General features: G+C 43.2%; 2 protein-coding genes across 5 annotated transcripts in view; one reads left to right on the forward strand and one right to left on the reverse strand.

Annotated features, from left to right (window-relative positions):
• Window positions 1-1,960: 1,960 nt before the first annotated feature.
• On the forward strand, window positions 1,961-12,813 carry KLHL41 (kelch like family member 41). The gene is made up of 6 exons (XM_073545812.1): window positions 1,961-3,119; window positions 5,676-5,833; window positions 5,917-6,024; window positions 6,572-6,757; window positions 10,105-10,251; window positions 12,571-12,813. The coding sequence occupies exons 1-6, from the start codon at window positions 2,031-2,033 to the stop codon at window positions 12,680-12,682; spliced, it is 1,800 nt and encodes a 599-aa protein (XP_073401913.1). The 5' UTR covers window positions 1,961-2,030; the 3' UTR covers window positions 12,683-12,813.
• Window positions 12,814-16,651: 3,838 nt separating this feature from the next.
• Window positions 16,652-19,530, reverse strand: part of LOC141049390 (FAST kinase domain-containing protein 1, mitochondrial-like) — a 57,189-nt gene continuing 54,310 nt past the window's right edge. For all 4 annotated transcript variants that reach the window (XM_073545819.1, XM_073545821.1, XM_073545820.1 and 1 more), the window contains exons 14-15: window positions 18,669-18,780; window positions 16,652-16,799 (exon numbers count right to left, since the gene is read on the reverse strand). In XM_073545819.1, the coding sequence (XP_073401920.1) occupies window positions 16,710-16,799; window positions 18,669-18,780 (202 nt within the window). In that variant the 3' untranslated portion in view covers window positions 16,652-16,709. The remainder of the gene's footprint in view (window positions 16,800-18,668; window positions 18,781-19,530) is intronic.

Here is a 19,530-nt window from a genome sequence, read left to right on the forward strand (position 1 = left end):
ATATAAGGCTGCCGACGCCCTTCTGCCCTGCGGGTGATTTCTCTGTGGACTTCTAGGAGACCAGTCTGATTCCTGCTCCTCTAAAGCTAAGTTTTCTGCTTTGCCTTTTAGCATTTGTGTTTTGTTTTTGTTTGCCTTGCTTTTCTGGATTCTGCCATTCCCTGCTGGGGTGAGCTGAATCTCCTTTTGCCGGTTGCTCTGTCTTCAGAATATTCCTGAGTACTGACATAGTCTTTTTGAAGCCTAGCGTCTTCAGGGCCTTTTTCACTGTCAGTCTGTTGGCTCTTATTTTCATAGGGTTTTTCACGGATTGCAGACAGCAGCCTTCCTGTCCTTTCCTATCTAGTTAGCTTGGGCCCCGTCTTTGCTCAGTCTATCTTTCTGTCTGTGTTGTGTTCTTTCTTCTTGCTTCACCGTCATTATATATGGGGGGCTGCCTTTTGCTTTGGGGTCTGCTCTGGGGCAGTTTAGATTTCCCTTTCTGTCTTTAGGTTATTTAGTCCTCCGGCTGTGATCGAGGGGTCTAGGGCATCGTAGGAACCCCCCACGGCTACTGCTAGTTGTGTTGATAGGTTCAGGGGTCTGCAATCCGATAGCTGCCAACCTCTCTGGTTTTCTGGACTTAGCTAGCATTTCTGTTTTTGCCTCCTACGGTGACTCAATCATAACAACTACCCATAATATCCCACATCATCCTGTCAGCCAGAGCCACCGGACTACTACTCCTAATATCCCACATCATCCCGTCAGCCAGATCCGCCGGAGAAAACTACCACTAATATCCCACATCATCCCGTCAGCCTGAGTGTATCGGCCCTAACTTCCAAACTGGGGATCCCTTTAAGAGAGGCCTGGCGTCAGAACCAAAGCACTGAGTGGATTTGCCCTAACTTCCATACCAATGATCCCTTGAAGAGACCCTGGGGTCAGTACCAAAGCGCTGGATAGATTTGCTCTGACTTCCATACCAATGATCCCTTAAAGAGGGAAGATGTGCCTAAGGGATGGAGGATGTGTGATGTGTATATAGGCACGGGAGGGGGGGATTCATTTCTGTCATGTGCTCTCTGCTCCTTTCAGGGGGGCAGACAATGGCTGGGAGCTTATGTTCCCAGGGATGCTATATTTCTTCCACCATGTCAGTGTCTGCTGAGGTGTTGTCAAGTGGGAAAACTTGGTCATAGCAACCAATCACAGCTCAGCTACTTTTAAACAGCTCTGGTGAAATGAAAGATGCTTAGTGATTGTTTGCAAGGAAAACTGTTGCTCATAGCAACCAATCACAGCTCAGCTTCTTTTGAACAGCTCTGGTGAAATGAAAGATGCTTCATGATTGGTTGGTGATACACACACACACACACATTCATTTTTATATATAGAGATATATATTCCCTGTACACATATGTAAGTTAACTTTTCTACAGTTAAAGCTCTGCATTTGCACTATGTAGGATATGCATATTAGGTAAATTTGCCTTCATAATCAATGGAATGTTTCCTTATCGATTTCCATAGAAATAAGGTTATGTTCACACCTCGCAGATCTGTTGCAACTGTTTCAATGTGGTTTACCAAAAAAATCTATGCACATGGCACTGATACTGACCCATTCACATGCATCAAACGGATTTTCTGCAACAAATCTACCATATGTGAACAGCTTTATCTTAATTTTATGCTGACTTCCCAGGATACTCACCATGACTTTAAAGAGAATAGCATGCAAAAATGTTATCATATCATCGCAAGAGTTTTACAAAGTTATCTTCCCCCTAGTAACAACCAAAATCTACAGTTGTTTCTTTCAATCTGTGACAGCTGCAGGAGCCATACCTCTTTCCAAATTGGCCAACGTGAATTCCATATTGTAAGAGCCTGTACCTATATTTAGCTGGTAGGCTTAAATTGCAGAGAGTTAAAGCTTGGCACAGTTCATAGATCAGTCCTTTTACTGCTTGACTTGGGAACGGACAACAGCTAAGGCCTTTCTCCTTTCTCCCTCGAGCCCCCTGCTCTTCAAAAAAAAAAAAATGGATCCCAGCCGGGAACTTAAAGAAGAACTTCGGCTTTATCAATCTACTCTTCTACAGGATGGACTGAAAGAACTTCTAGATGAAAATAAGTTTGTTGATTGCTTCCTAAAAGCTGGAGACAAAAGTATACCTTGTCACAGGCTGATCCTTGCTTCCTGTAGTCCTTACTTCCGGGAGTTCTTCTTGTCTGATGAAAGCGAAGAGAAGAAAAAGAATGTGGAGCTGGACAATGTTGACCCAACTGTGATGGAAGCCATTCTTAAGTACCTATACTCTGCCGATATTGACCTTAACGATGGCAATGTCCAGGATATTTTTGCACTGGCCAGTCGTTTCCAGATCCCATCCGTCTTCACCGTATGTGTCACCTATCTCCAGAGGCGCCTCTCGCCCACTAATTGTTTGGCTATCTTCAGGTTAGGTCTCCTTCTGGACTGTCCACGTCTTGCCGTCACTGCGCGGGACTATGTGTCTGATCGATTTGGCCAAATATGTAATGAAGAGGACTTTCTGCAGCTTGCTCCACATGAATTGACTGCCGTTATTTCTAGCGATAGTTTGAATGTCGAAAAAGAAGAAATTGTTTTTGAGGCCGTGATGAAATGGGTCAGGACGGATAAGGAGAACAAAGTGAAAAGCCTGGCCGAGGTTTTCGACTGCATTCGATTTCGTCTTATGGCCGAAAAATATTTCAACGATCGTGTACAAAAAGAGGAGCTGCTTAAAGGAGACCCTGAAATCCAGAAAAAGATTAAGATTATTAAAGATGCCTTTGGAGGCAAACTGCCCGAACCAACCAAAGAGGCAGCAGATGGTGATGTTGGGGATGAAGACTTACTTCCTGGATATCTCAATGACATTCCTAGACACGGCATGTTTATCAAAGATCTTATCATAATGGTCAGTGATACGGCTACAGTGGCCTATGATCCGCTAGAAAATGAATGCTACTTGGTAGCTCTCTCTGAGCAAATTCCAAGAAATCATTCCAGTATCGTCACCAAATCCAAGCAAGTGTACGTCATTGGTGGCCTGTATGTGGATGAAGAAAATAAGGATAATCCTTTACAGTCCTACTTCTTCCAGGTACGTGGAATTGATGTGACTGTCTTGGGTTTACCTTTTATTTTGTGGGTTTACCCATTTTAATTCTTGTCTTTTTCCCATCATAGTTTATGGAATAAACTCAAGATACATGAATTTTAGTCATACTAGATTGCAGAGATAATTTAAGGGAGTTGGTGGAGTTATCACCCCTCTAGAGGATCAATCACTGGTGGTCCAACTGCAGAGACCACCACCGGTCCTGAAATTGGGGTCCTATATCCCTCCTGTGCGAATAGAGCAATGGCCATGCATTAATTAAGACAACTTTTCCATTTATTGTCTATGAGACTCACAGACATGGCAGAGCAATGTACTCAGTGATCACCCATCAGTCCCATAGATAGTGAATGCAATGATGGTGAGCATGCAAGGCCATTTCTCCATTCAAATGGGTGGTCCCCCAAAAACCCAATCTCAAAATCAGTGTGGGGTCCCCTTGTTCAGACTACAAACACTAAGGCACCTAGGAGCCGATTCATTAAGACTGGCAATTAAGTTATGCATCCCAGCCTTAAGGCGCTCCCTGGGGTACGATGCTCCTAATTCATTAATTGGTGTATGCTGCTTATTTATTTAGGCGCAACTGTTAATCGGCGCGCACAGGGACTGGAGTACACTTCTAGAGTAAGTTATGCCATTATAACTTATCATGATTGGCATAGCTGGCCGGGACTGGCATGTAAATGCCAAATATTGCAATATTATTGCCCCAGAATTTTTTAATAAACATCTTAAAGAATCAGCCCCCTAGCAGCTTTCCTGTGGACAGTTGATACAGTGGGACAACGAGTAAATATTTACCTTTAACGCTATATTTTTGGGGTTTGGGTTGCATGCTATGTTGATTAATATCCCAGTATATATTTATTAGAGCTTTGTTTTTTTTCTGATACAAAACTCCAAATACCCTGTAGGCATTCCGTTCCAGACCGCACACACAGTGCCACCCATGATACATCCATGTGCTGTCTGTGCCAATCGTGGATGTGCAAATTCGGCCCCAGCTGGTAAAACAATTCAAATGAAAAAATGACAAATCCACTGACCAAAAAAAAAAAATTAATTTTATGGGCAGATTTTTTATTTTTAAAATGTTGGCACATTGCTATTTACCTTGCATAGGGCAAATGGATGAGGTCTCTAAAGACCAACTATTAAGGTCCTGGTAAGCAGGAATTAAACTAAATTTATGGTGCAAGGAGGTTCAATTCATGTATTTTCCCATGTGGTCAATCTACGTAATCTACCATCACTGAAGTAGAGTTTTGGCTTCTAATGACCAGTTTGGAGTTTTCTTTGCATTTATTCCCACTGCAGAACTCTGAGAACAAGACGTTAGAAGGTGTTTAAAGATGATGACATGGTCCATCATTTTGTGTATTCCTGGCTGTAGGCAGAACTGTCCAAGGCAGTGTTCCCCAACTCCAGTCCTCAAGAGCCACCAACAGATTGTGTTTTCAGTGTTTCCTTAGTATTGCACGGGTGATGGGATTATTGTCTGTGCAGGTACTCCAGTTATCAGCTGGACAATACTAAGGAAATCCTGAAAACATGACCTGTTGGTGGCTCTTGAGGACCAAAGATGGGGAACACTGGTCCAAAGAAAAATAAATCCCAAATTAGCTAAAAATCTGAAAATATTTTGCAATCGGGAGTGATTTTACATATTAACAGACGACATTAGATGATATGAGAGGTTCTTACCCATCTCTGGGATACAGAGGAGAGGATGCAGCCAAACTATGGGAAGAGCAATGGAGCACAGCAAAAAAATAAATTCAGTTTTATTTTACCCATATACATGAAAAGCTTATAACTAGGAGCAACTTAAATGGTTGTTCTCGTTTTCGCTCATTAGGAGTGCGCTGCTCTCTTGCCTCGTGGCTTTCTGCTGTCCGGGGATGGTGCTCTCCTGATTGATTGACAGTTCGGAATGGCATCATCGTTGTGCTTCTGGTCCAAACTGTGTGCTCTCTGATGCTGTGAGCAGAGGTAATGTTACCTCTGCAGCACCGTAAGAGCTCATTGGAACTCAAGCTGGCCAGATCCTGCAATCTACACAGCTTCAGAGCAGCGCTTACAAGCTCCATAGCAAAAAGCTTGTAAATGCTGTGCTCCTTGCTTAGGAGACTGGCCACCACTAATAGGCTGCAGTAGTGGCTGGTAACTATGGCAATGAGCCATGATCAAAATTAAAATTCCCTCTGTTCATTAGCACATAGGGCATTTTTAATAAGTAAATTGCAAAGTTACTTTCTGGACTAACTGTGTTACATTGGTAACTATGGACAAGTAACTATTATGTACCACATTTACTGCTAATAAATCTTCACACAGATTTTGTGGGGACTGACTCTCATAGGGAATATCTCAGCAGGTTTTTGCTATGTAATCTGACAGCAGCATGATGTAGGAGTAGAGACCCTGATTCCAGCAATGTACCACTTAGTTTACTGGATGCAGCAGTTGTGATAGAATCTCTGTTTTCTCTGCTGCAGAGCTAGAATTGCTGAGCCCTTTTCTTCTGTATTGCAGCTGGACAGCATTGGTGGGGAATGGATCGGACTGCCGCCACTACCATCGGCCAGGTGTCTATTTGGCATGGGTGAAGCCGACAACTGTATCTATGCCATTGCTGGCAAAGACCTACAGTCTGAAGAGTCACTTGATACAGTGTTTTCCTATGATGTGAAGTATGTTGTATATGGTTACCAAGCCCCTTACTATTTGGCACTTTACCTCTGAAATGTTAGTAAGTTTCTTTATACCTTTTCAGATTAGTGGCTTGGAAGGAGGCAAAGAAACTTCCCATCAAGGTTTATGGACATTCTGTAGTGTCTCACAATGGACTGATCTATTGTTTGGGAGGAAAAACAGATGACAAGTAAGTGTACGGTACGACGTAAAGGAACCCTATGGACTCTCCAGTGTATGTGAGGATGATGATAGAACTTGACAACTTTTTGGGTTGTCTATTGAAATGTTATTGGATATTCATGCCCTCTTTTTAAAGCCAAGTCCTTCAAGACCATTTTTTCCCAATGGAGTTTAGGTGGCACATGAGAAATTTGTCAACTCATTGGGAAATTTCGGAGAGTTCCCCTTCTTCCAGGAGCCTCAACATGTTTTGGGAGAGTTGGCAATTATGCCTCCATAGGCATAGTATAAAATAAGGTGCGTTCTACGCCAACAATTTTGGCAGAAGTTTTCTTTTGAGGCCTTTGAAGGTTTTTAAGATTCCCTATACTGAAGTGTTGGCATCAAAGCCTATAGACTCCAGTCACCAAGCACCATCTTGGCCCATTTGATATTGGGTGGTCACGTGTACAAGACGAAATGAAAATTTTGGGGGAAAAATGGATATTTTCTTGTGATACAACTAGAAATCATAGAAGGGTCCATGAACCTAAGATTTGCTTTTCATTTTTCAGGAAATGTACTGGAAGATTGTTTGCGTTCAACCCCAAGAAAGGAGAATGGAAAGACCTTCCACCAATGAAAACCGCCCGATCCATGTTTGGCGTTGCTGTCCATAAAGACAAGATCTACGTCGCTGGTGGTGTCACAGAAGATGGACTGACCGCAGCAGTGGAAGCCTATGATATCCCCACCAACAAGTGAGTAATAGAGACAGCTGCTCCTACTTTTCCTAGGTATCTCAATAATTCTCAGATAGGAACATCAGGACACCCACGGTTATTATACCAGAGCAGGAAACCGCAAATATAAATCTACATTAGAAAATGCCCTTTGAGAGCATTATAGAGCCAGAGCTGAAGGTGCCCATACACATCAGAGCAAAGTCCATACAGTCTTGATGGCAGTCACTGACAGATAATATCAGGTGAAAGATGGATCTGGCATGTTGAATTTCAGCACCCAATCCATTTGTTTTCAGGGAAGCTAAGTCATCATTGGAGATGCTTGTCTGTGGTTTACTCCCCTCTCCCCATTCAGAATACATGTACTTTCGGACTAACTGAGCGGGCACGTGTATGAGGGGTCAGGAGAAATAGTTTTCACCTAAACTTGTGTACAACCAATAGTTATTAAAGATGTTCGGCCAATTTAATGCAAACATGTCGGAGGCGAATTACACTGCGTGCAGAATTATTAGGCAAGTTGTATTTGAGAGGATTCTTTTTAGTTCTCAATCAACCCAAAAGACTCATAAATATCAAAGCTTAATATTTGTGGATGTTGGAGTGTTTTTTTTTTTAGATTTGACTATCTTAGGGGGATATCTGTTTTTTTCAGGTAACTATTACCGTGCAGAATTATTAGGCAACTTAGTAAAAAACAAATATATACCCATCTCACTTGTTTATTTTCACCAGGTAAACCAATATAACACAAAATTTAGAAATAAACATTTCTGTCATTCAAAAACAACAAAAAAAAAAATATCAGTGACCAATATAGCCACCTTTCCACACTCGAAAGCCTTGCATCCATGCATTCTGTCAGTTGCTTGATCTGTTTACGATCACCATTGCGTGCTGCAGCCACCACAGCCTCCCAGACACTGTTCCGAGAGGTGTACTGTTTTCCCTCCCTGTAGATCTCACATTTTATGAGGGACAACTGGTTCTCTATGGGGTTCAGATCAGGTGAACAAGGGGGCCATGTCATTATTTTTTCTTCTTTTAGACATTTACTGGCCAGCCACGCTGTGGAGTATTTGGATGCATGTGATGGAGCATTGTCCTGCATGAAAATCATGTTTTTCTTGAACGATACCGACTTCTTCCTGTACCACTGCTTGAAGAAGGTGTCTTCCAGAAACTGGCAGTAGGTCTGGGAGTTGAGCTTCACTCCATCCTCAACCCTAAAAGGTCCCACAAGTTCATCTCTGATGATACCAGCCCATACCAGTACCCCACCTCCACCTTGCTGGCGTCGGAGTCGGAGTGGAGCTCTCTGCCCTTTAGTGATCCAGCCTCGGGCCCATCCATCTGGCCCATCAAGAGTCAGTCTCATTTCATCAGTCCATAAAACCTTACAAAAATCTATCTTCACATATTTCTTGGCCCAGTCTTGACGTTTTATCTTAGGTTTCTTGTTGAAAGGTGGTCGTTTTTCAGCCTTCCTTACCTTGGCCATGTCCCTGAGTATGGCACACCTTGTGCTTTTTGATACTCCAGTAACATTGCAGCTCTGAAATCTGGCAAAACTGGTGGCAAATGGCATCTTCACGCTTGATTTTCCTAAATTTCTGGGCAGTTATTTTGCACCTTTTTTATCAACACGCTTCTTGCGACCCTGTTAGCTCTTTGCCATGAAACACTTGATTGTTCGGTGATCACACTTCAAAAGTATGGCAATTTCAACACTGCTGCATCCCTCTGCAAGACATCTCACAATTTTTGACATTTCAGAGTCCGTCAAATCTTTCTTCTGACCCATTTTGCCAAAGGAAAGGAAGTTGCCTAATAATTAAGCACACCTTATATAGGGTGCTGATGTCATTAGATCACACCCCTCCTCATTACAGAGATGCAAATCACCTGATTTACATAATTGGCAGTTGGCTTTCAAGCCTATACAGCTTGCAGTAGGACATGTATAAAAAGGATGATGTGATCAAAATACTCATTTGCCTAATAATCCTGCACACAGTGTAATGCTGCCCTAACCACAGTTAGCGTGAATCAGCGCATAGTAAGGCCTGCTCCATTGTTGCAGCCAGGTATGGGTCACTCTTCAATGCTGCAGTTTTTCAGGATGACTAGTCCAAGCGACATGTTACTAGTGGCTTCTCCTCACTCCACTCCAATCGACACGCACATTGTCAGTCTAGGTGAGCGGGGCAGGGAGAAGCTGCCAGGAACTTGCCTTTTGGATGAGGCATCTCCTGCTGCTGTTTTAAAGTACATTTGAATATGGATGCAATAACAGAGATGGCCTCCGAATCATGCTGCTTGTGGTTCAGAAGCACGAGTCTCCTGACATGTTCCCTTTAAAGACTCATAATGGTACGCGCACCCAACATCTTTTTCAGGCGAATTCTGTGTGGAATCTGCCTGAAAAACACTCAATAAACAACTTGCCGTGCTCATGTTTTGTCTTTTTCAACTTCTTTTAACAACTTCAGGCTTCGAAAACTCGAAGAACTGACTGGTCCCTTCTGGTGACTTGTTTTTGAAAGCCACTCGCTGGTTAAAAAAAAAAACGTCGGTGGCAAAGTCAGAAGAAATGACATAGAAGACAATTCAGGAAAAACTCGGTCAACATTTTCTTAGAGGTGTCTTCATATGGCAAAAATTGGGTGTATGAGATGCCGTGTACACGTACTGTACCCTAAGACTATGCGTGCATGGAGTGTTTTTGCAGAATTTTTGGCTCAAAAACGACAAGTTTCTGATGAGTTTGGAGATTTCAAGGAGTTTCCACTCAGTTCCTTCTCCAAAACGTTTAAAAAAAAAAAAAAACCTATGTGTGAACATAGCCTTACAGAGAGCAACTTTCTCTTGCAATATGTGAAAAGTCAGACCTGCAGCAGCATTTATCTGGAAAGGAGTTGTCTTACCCGTCATATAATGGATATAAAACTTCACAGAACATCCTGAGTAGTTATCAATTACCACTGAAGATGAAGCCAAGCCGAGAGATTAGCGATGAGCGGCTACAAAAGATTTAGAGTCCTGATGTCATGTAATAGCCTTCCGGACACATTTATATGAGTGACACATCCTACAGTAATCCCAAGAAGAGATGCAAACCTGACCGTGCCCACAGCTAGACATCCATGAAACCCTTGACTTGGTGCACGTGAGATTTGTAGACAGAACACAACGCTCTTCAATATAACAGAACATCGCACATAGAAACTTCTACCAGTCCGTGAATAATTCTTTTCTTTTTGCTCGCACGTCTGCATTGTTTCCAGACTGACTACAAGCGCAGGCTTTTCTGCCACAACATCAATTAACCAATTTTTCACTTTATGCCTTTTTTTCACTAGATGGGAAGCAATACCAGAATTCCCACAGGAAAGAAGCTCCATAAACTTGGTCACTTCAGCGGGATCTCTGTATGCCATCGGAGGATTTGCAATGGTTCAGCTGGAATCAAAAGAATTTGCACCTTCAGAGGTCACAGATATATGGAAGTAAGTAGAGCCGACTTCAAAGTGAAGAATGCATATCTATAAAAAGCAGGCTTTATCACATTTATGGACCACTGTATAAGCTGTCAATGTCTGAAAGTTGGGGGGTTCCAAGTGTCAAACCCCATTTATTAAGAAAATGTAGATGAGGGGGGATAGTGCCAAGGGCTGCATCCGGGCAAAAACTGGACAGAGAGGTTGAAACACGTGTGTGTGTGTGTGTGTGTGTGTGTGTGTGTGTGTGTGTGTGTGTGTGTGTGTGTGTGTGTGTGTGTGTATCTCTCAATGAAACTATGGAAGTTAAGGAAATTGATAAAATATAATTTTTTGCAATATTGTGTTTTACAATAAGAGAAATAACATAAGACAATGTACAACAATTTGTTAGGTATACAAACAAAGAAGAAAATGGAGTAGCCATAAACAATGGAGATAAAATAAAAGATAAAGTTTATTATATAAAGTACATAAAATATCAAATAACAATACCAATCAATAGGTCTTGTATAGCAAAGGAGGAACAAACAGTAGGGGGATATACCTTAAAAAGTATCGTCTATGGGATCACAATCACCTGGTAATAATATATATATATAGGTGATGAGTGGTGAATGTGAGCTACCAGAAGGTTCTGTGGACCTTGTGAAAAAGACTCGGTGCATACTGGGACGCAGAGAGGTAAAGAAAAATAGATCTACTGGCTATGAATATGTCAGCATAGTGTAAATTACACATTGTGCAAATTTTATGAATGTCACCCAGGAAATTCCAGCAAATTGCAATGCCCAGGTTCTCACACATATCAGTCGGTCATGTAAGTAAGGTTACGATTATTATTTGGGTTATCATTTCTTTATTTTTATGATAATTGTCAAAAAGTTGTGTGGTCCTTGTGACTGGTTTGGCGGTTCATTCATTCAAGCAATCCAACATATTACTTGCCTAATTATACAATGAGATTTCCAACTTTCACTTTTTTCAAAGCCTGCACAGAAATTGGCTTTTTTGTTTTCTTTTCTGGAAATGCACATTTTTGGTGTGTATTTTACCCATTCATCTCAACGGAAACCTTAAATCTGCAGGTTAAACTGCTGACTGGTCATCGTTTTGTCACATTTTTTGGTGCGTTTCCACAACAAAATCCTGCACAAATACTTTTAAATATGTGTTGAGAGTATGGGCATGCAGAAACACACATGTAAAATCTGCACCAAACACACAAAGTGTGAACTTACTCTAAAGGGGTTGTCTCCCCCAAAACAACCCCTATTTAAATAGAGGTTGACTCGGTGATCAGTTGATCACTGCAAGTCTGGCTTTTCTATCCTCCAGTGATTGGCGTCTGGCTATACATCTTCCCGGCTTGTTTTCCATTAAAATGAGTTGTCATGTAGGGTAATCTGTGTGTCACAATGTGCATAAATACTGCCTATGGCCACAGGACGGTCAGGTGGGCTGTACCTTGTAAAGCCCCCATTCACATTAGGCCACAGCAGCTGAACCTGCTGTTAGCAACAGGCACCGTGTGGGGCCTCCCGACAGATGATGTTGGGGAAGATAAGGATCTGGCGTGTCGGATTTAGAACTGCTGACCTTTTTGTTCTCGATGAGATAAGACACTGCCAGAGGAGTCTCAAAGCAGCTCTTTCATACAGAATGCAGAGTGAACGCTCCTAGGTAGAGTTGAGCGACTTTGGTCGGATCGGGTTTCATGAAACAATAATAATAATAAAAATAATAAATTTTATTTTTATAGCGCCGACATATTCCGCAGCACTTTACATTTCAGAGGGGACTTGTACATTGAGTGGATGAATGTCATTCGCTCAATGCCGACTTTTATTTCCCATTGACTTGCATTGGGGTCGGGTTTCGGACGAAACTCCAACTTTTTTTTTTGCCCTAGTCGAACCAGTTTCATCTGAAACAAATTTTGTTTCATGAAACCCGATCCGACCAAAGTCGCTCAACTCTACTCCTAGGTATGGAGCAGTCGGGAGAGATAGCCACATGAGCGATCGTGCTCGGAAAAGGTGTTATCTGACCACACCCGGGTGCTAACCAAGTGTCTTCGGCATGCTCGAATAATATGTGAGTCCCCGTGGCTGCATTTCTCGCTGCTGTTCGACAGCCACAACACATGCAGCCGCAGGGACTCTAACATATTGTTTTGAGCACGCCCGTCACACTAGGATAACACCTTATTCAGGCACGCTCGCTCATCACCAATAGCCACCATTTGTCCGACAACCATCTACCGTGTTGAAGCCCCTAAGCACGTTGTCCATCCAAATTAAATGGCTGTGTCCCGTGTTCCTCCAGGTTTGAAGATGACAAGAAGGAATGGAGTGGGATGCTGAAGGAAATACGATACGCCTCTGGAGCCACCTGTCTTGACTCTCGCCTTAATCTTTTTAAGCTGACAAAGCTGTAAGAATAGAATCTGGTTTATGATGAATCCATGGATTAACGTACTACAAGATCTTTGTTCATTACTAACCGTTTCAAATTAAAGGTTGTACATACATTTATAGTTAAATTAATAAAGTTTTGGAAATCAGATAACCATATTCTCATATTTTGTGTATTTACACGCTTCCTACGTATCAAAAAGCTAAGCCCTCAGCCGGACATCCGTTTTTCACGCACATGTTCTATCCTTATCTTCACAGATATAACACGCTCCCATTATAATCTATGGGGCAGCTCACATGTTTGTATGGTTTTGCGGACCAGGAGTTTGTGCAAAAATCACGGGTACCTTAATGTTTTTGATCTGAGTCTTGGATCAAAGTTAGCCACTACCAGCCGTGTGCTGTCCATTTTTAACATTGCAATGGGCAGGAGACGCTTTGCAATTGTTTTAATGTATTTTTTTGGCACTCATGAAACATTGATGGTAAAATCTGACACACGGGCCAAACACTGATGAAAATTGGTCAGTTTTGTGTATGAGAGAAATCGAGACCGGCTGAGACCTTACAAAGACCCTTTCTCTAAAAGGAAAACAAATCTGTCTAATGCACTTGGCCGTATTAACACGTAAGCCAGAAAATGTCCAAGGTAGAGAAAGGCCAATGGAGACCAAGTTCACACTGGTTGTCTGAGTGCTTTATAAAAAAACGCTCTGTCCCTTGATGGATACAAACTCATGGATAGGTGGAGGGTCCATATGGTTATTGCTTGGAAGGCCTTCATTTTGGCAAAAAAAATAAAACCAACATGCTGCACTTTGCCAATAGTGATCGTTTACTTTGAGAACTAATCATTCCAGCCACTAGGGGCAGCAACGTTTAGTAATGTTGCCTCCCCTGTTGGAAGGGCTCATGGCAGGGCACTGGAGCCTGGACCAGTATTATCTACATAGGGCACTGGAAGCTGAGGTTTGCACTGTATATGTGGTGGATATGTGGCTAGGGAGTCATTAGGTACCTACTCAAATAATGCGGAAGCCACCTATTGGGGCAGGCTCCAGGCATTGATTACTTGGTTGTAGACATTATCATCCTCTCCGAGCCTCTGTGCCCAGAAGAGATGGAGGCACCAGATATGTACAACGGCACAGAGATGCAACATGTTGCTCATAAGCTGCAATTTCTAGAACAAAGCAGCTGTCTAGACCTAGGGTGCTTTCACATTGTGTTTGGCCACCCATTTGGCGGCCCTATTGGGGTTTATGTCTGAACCACCCGCAAAAAGGGATACGGACGTACAGTGGGGAAAAAAAGTATTTAGTCAGTCAACAATAGTGCAAGTTCCACCACTTAAAAAGATGAGAGGCGTCTGTAATTTACATCATAGGTAGACCTCAACTATGGGAGACAAACTGAGAAAAAAAAATCCAGAAAATCACATTGTGTTTTTTTTTCATTTTATTTGCATATTATGGTGGAAAATAAGTATTTGGTCAGAAACAAGCAATCAAGATTTCTGGCTCTCACAGACCTGTAACTTCTTCTTTAAGAGTCTCCTCTTTCCTCCACTCATTACCTGTAGTAATGGCACCTGTTTAAACTTATCAGTATAAAAAGACACCTGTGCACACCCTCAAACAGTCTGACTCCAAACTCCACTATGGTGAAGACCAAAGAGCTGTCAAAGGACACCAGAAACAAAATTGTAGCCCTGCACCAGGCTGGGAAGACTGAATCTGCAATAGCCAACCAGCTTGGAGTGAAGAAATCAACTGTGGGAGCAATAATTAGAAAATGGAAGACATACAAGACCACTGATAATCTCCCTCGATCTGGTGCTCCACACAAAATCCCACCCCGTGGGGTCAGAATGATCACAAGAACGGTGAGCAAAAATCCCAGAACCACGCGGGGGGACCTAGTGAATGAACTGCAGAGAGCTGGGACCAATGTAACAAGGCCTACCATAAGTAACACACTACGCCACCATGGACTCAGATCCTGCAGTGCCAGACGTGTCCCACTGCTTAAGCCTGTACATGTCCGGGCCCGTCTGAAGTTTGCTAGAGAGCATTTGGATGATCCAGAGGAGTTTTGGGAGAATGTCCTATGGTCTGATGAAACCAAACTGGAACTGTTTGGTAGAAACACAACTTGTCGTGTTTGGAGGAAAAAGAATACTGAGTTGCATCCATCAAACACCATACCTACTGTAAAGCATGGTGGTGGAAACATCATGCTTTGGGGCTGTTTCTCTGCAAAGGGGCCAGGACGACTGATCCGGGTACATGAAAGAATGAATGGGGCCATGTATCGTGAGATTTTGCGTGCAAACCTCCATCAGCAAGGGCATTGAAGATGAAACGTGGCTGGGTCTTTCAACATGACAATGATCCAAAGCACACGGCCAGGGCAACGAAGGAGTGGCTTCGTAAGAAGCATTTCAAGGTCCTGGAGTGGCCTAGCCAGTCTCCAGATCTCAACCCTATAGAAAACCTTTGGAGGGAGTTGAAAGTCCGTGTTGCCAAGCGAAAAGCCAAAAACATCACTGCTCTAGAGGAGATCTGCATGGAGGAATGGGCCAACATACCAACAACAGTGTGTGGCAACCTTGTGAAGACTTACAGAAAACGTTTGACCTCTGTCATTGCCAACAAAGGATATATCACAAAGTATTGAGATGAAATTTTGTTTCTGACCAAATACTTATTTTCCACCATAATATGCAAATAAAATGAAAAAAAAACAGACAATGTGATTTTCTGGATTTTTTTTTCTCAGTTTGTCTCCCATAGTTGAGGTCTACCTATGATGTAAATTACAGACGCCTCTCATCTTTTTAAGTGGTGAAACTTGCACTATTGCTGACTGACTAAATACTTTTTTTCCCCACTGTATACGCCAACGGTCTCATAGACTATAATGGTGCCGGCAGTGGGGACGTGAGCTCTGCTGTGCATCATTTTCGGGAGTGTATGCCTACTGGAGGCGGACACAAATGTAGAAGACCGCATCTGAGTGTTCGTCTCCAGCTGGCGTATACTCCCAAAAATGATTCACGGCAGAACGCACGTTCGCTTTTTTGGCACCATTATTGTCTATGGCACCATCAGCTCATATGTCAGGATCCCGTTTTGTAGAGGGTTCGGACGGAAGCCACGACAAAGCCACTTAACGGATGCCCAAACGCAATGTGAAAGCCCCCTTAGGAACAGGCTACCTGGCAAAACTGGTGTGACATGATGACGGTGTTACACTGGTATATTGCATCTAGTGATTTTCCAAATTGTGAAAGACGCTGCAAAAGAATCCAATATGCAGGCGGCACATAGGCTGTAAAATGCAAGTCACCTGCAATTTGGACATAATAGATAGAGGTCGACTGAACGAGAGCTCTTCTCCGTACACAGCAGTGCAGGCACGCGCCAAGGACAAAAGGATCGGCAGCCCAAAATCGGAGATGTTGGATCCTACTCTGCCCTGACATCATCGGTCAGACCAGAGTAAAGAGGCCTCTATACACATTAGACTGTTGTACGAGGCCGCTGATATCGGTGGTTTCGGCTGACATGGGGTCCTTTATTCTTACCACTGCTAAGCAAACCGCACATTCAAGGCACTATTCATTATGCTGTATAGCAGATGTCTTCACAATTCCCCAGTCCACGTCATTGCTCTCTGGGTGTGGACAGGAGGTGCACGAATTTCCTGAGCTTCTGGGTTCCCTGGCGCAGCGTTTGATTAGTTGGCGTGGTGTCATCTGCGCGGTGCACAGGTGATGTGTCGACAGCCTGGCCAATCATAAACTGAGCCTGGGATCCTGGAGTATAAGGACACTCACGCAGCTCCTGTCCACATCCGTGACCAGGGGTTGCACGAGGCGACCCACTCATCTCTATAGCGAAGGGGAAAGTCTTATTCTCATCCCCTATAAATAAACATGACGCATACGGTACATTATATGGTAAGTTAGAAATAACAGGCACTAGTAATGGTCACATAATAAAATATTTTATAGTTTTCTGTTAATAAAATCTACAACAAGTGTCATATATCGGCATAAATCTTCTTCCGGAGATATTGAGTCTGTAGGTCTCTTCCATTCGCCGTCAGTGGTTTCCATTCATAAATGGGAATCTGTGAGACAAATAAAATCTGATATTAGGGCCAATAATGTGGAGCATCTGAGGACTTTTTTGTATTGGGGGAATGCGTCATTTACATTTTTTTTTTTTGGGGGGGGGGGGGGGTTGGTTTACAGAAAACCAGATAGTGAAGCATGTTCTTACGTTTAATCCTTTTTTTTATTTTAGATTTTTTCATACAAGAAAAACGGATGCCACGCCGACGGTAAAAACAGACTGTTAGGGAAGAGTGAGACGGCCATATAACTTGGACGAGGATCACAATACCCAGACTGGCTGTCGGCAGCATGTGCATCTATCTATACAGCCGTCACACTCGGGTCGGCCAGTCCAAGTTACACGGCCGTCTGACTCTGCCCTTGGAGTAAGAAAAGGGTTAATGTCTTCAGTCTTGCCACATCTCATACGGTGTGGTAACTGTCATAAGAACTGATAGGGTATGTGCACACAATGTCCCTTTTTCTGGTGGTTCCGCTTCGTATCCCACCTGAAAAAGCATTAAATAAACACTAAAGGGAATGAACGTGTTAATTTCTATGTAAAAAGCGACTCGCTGTTCACACGTTCGTTTTTTTGAGGTTCTTTTACCTGCTTCAGATTCCTAAAGTCGCAAAGTGGTTGAAAGAAGTGAGCCGGCCTTTCTTCAGTTGGTTCACTAGTTTATACACGAAAAATAAAAAAAAGCTGGAGGCCAAAGATGTAGCAAAAACCACTCAAAAATGACACTTGGGGACAAAAGCTGCTGACATGTCCTGAAGCACTTTCCTCCCGAAAAACTCACTGGGCTCGAACATGTCGATGCATTTGTGAGAACATATCCGTAGAACGGAGAAGTCTGGAGTGTCTTTTACTTATTAGCAATGAATTCTGCAATTTGCCATCAGGTTAGAAATGCTTATATTTATGTACAGAACGTCTATTTCCATAAAGGTTATAAAATAAACGGACACTACAGCACTCCCTGGACATTGTTGGAGATTACATGTCTGTGTATTTCTGTAGTTCTTACTCTCTGACAACTGAATCCCGTGAACTTCTGAGCTGGAGTTACGGCTGCTCTAACAGGACACAAGGACCAACAATGGATGAAAATCAGATCCAGGACTGATCAAGTTCTTAATCATTCACTGTGCAGCCTCTTTTTACTATGCAGCCTCCTTGCACCCTGGCACTGCGTAGCCTCCTTGCACCCTGGCACTGTGCAGCCTCCTGCCACTGCGCAGCCTCCTTGCACTGTACAGCTTCTTTGCACCCTGGCACTGCGTAGCCTCCTTGCACTGTGCAGCCTCCTGGCACTGCGCCTCCTCCTTGCACCCTGGCACTGCACAGCCTCCTTGTACTGAGCAGCCTCCTGGCACTGCGCAGCCTCCTTGCACTGTACAGCTTCCTTGCACCCTGGCACTGCGTAGCCTCCTTGCGCTGTGCAGCCTCCTGGCACTGTGCCGCCTCCTTGCACCCTGGCACTGCACAGCCTCCTTGTACTGAGCAGCCTCCTGGCACTGCGCAGCCTCCTTGCACTGTACAGCTTCCTTGCACCCTGGCACTGCGTAGCCTCCTCGCACTGAGCAGCCTCCTGGCACTGCACAGCCTCCTTGCACCCTGGCACTGCGCCGCCTCCTTGCACTCTGGCACTGCGCCACCTCCTTGCACCCTGGCACTGTGCAGTCTCCTTGCACCCTGGCACTGTACAGCTTCCTTGCACCCTGGCACTGCACTGCCTCCTTGCACCCTGGCACTGCACCGCCTCCTTGCACCCTGGCACTGTACAGCTTCCTTGTACTGTGCAGTCTCCTTGCAAACAAACACTGTGCAATAGTGTAACAATAGACCAAGTACCATTATACAATAATCTGCAATGTACCTGAATGACGTGATATCCTAATATCTCCAAATGCCTTTTCTTCATTGCATATTGTCCTTTTAAATGTGTATTACTGCAAAAGGCCTTGAGGCTAAGCAATTCCACTGCAAATCTGTAACATAAATAATAATTAAAAATAAATATATTGGTTAAAGGGAACCTGCCACGTTGTACATGCAGTCCAATCGATGGACAGCACTGTATAAAGAAGGAGAAGCAGACAAGGATGATATACAAGTTTATTGGAAATTATTCAATATAGCTTGTATTTTGTCAATTGAAATATCTTTTGTTTGTACATATGAGTCCAGTGGGCGGTCCTGCGAGTGATTGACAGCTATCTCTGCATACACAATCATAAATGGGAAAAATGTCAATCACTGAGTAGGTCCGCCCACTGGACTCGTATACAAACACCAGGGATTTGAATAAATAAAACACAAGTTTTACTGAAAGCTTTCCCACAAAAAACGTAAGCTCCTCCTGCTGTTTAATATTGTGTCTAAAGATTATATACACCAGATACCATTTTTTGACATATGTTCCCTTTAAAGGTATTTTACTGGATAATAATAATGATGATTATTAAATCTGCTTCTTTGTCCTCCTGGATTGATCATTCATTCTCAATAGATGGGCAAAAAGGAGATTTTTGTGTACTCACCGTAAAATCTCTTTCTCTTAGCCTTTAATTGGGGGACACAGAACCGTGGGTGTTATGCTGCTGTCCACTAGGAGGCGACACTATGCATAATCTGAAAAAGATTAACTTTGGCTCCTCCTCTGCAGTATACACCCCTGGACGGCGTCAGCCTTCTCCAGTTTTGTGCAAAAGCATTAGGAGGAATATACCAGAAACATA

The sequence above is a fragment of the Dendrobates tinctorius genome, unplaced genomic scaffold (assembly GCF_039654945.1).
Source record: "Dendrobates tinctorius isolate UK_male_01 unplaced genomic scaffold, ASM3965494v1 ptg000143l, whole genome shotgun sequence".
In the NCBI taxonomy this organism is placed as follows: Eukaryota; Metazoa; Chordata; class Amphibia; order Anura; family Dendrobatidae; genus Dendrobates; species Dendrobates tinctorius.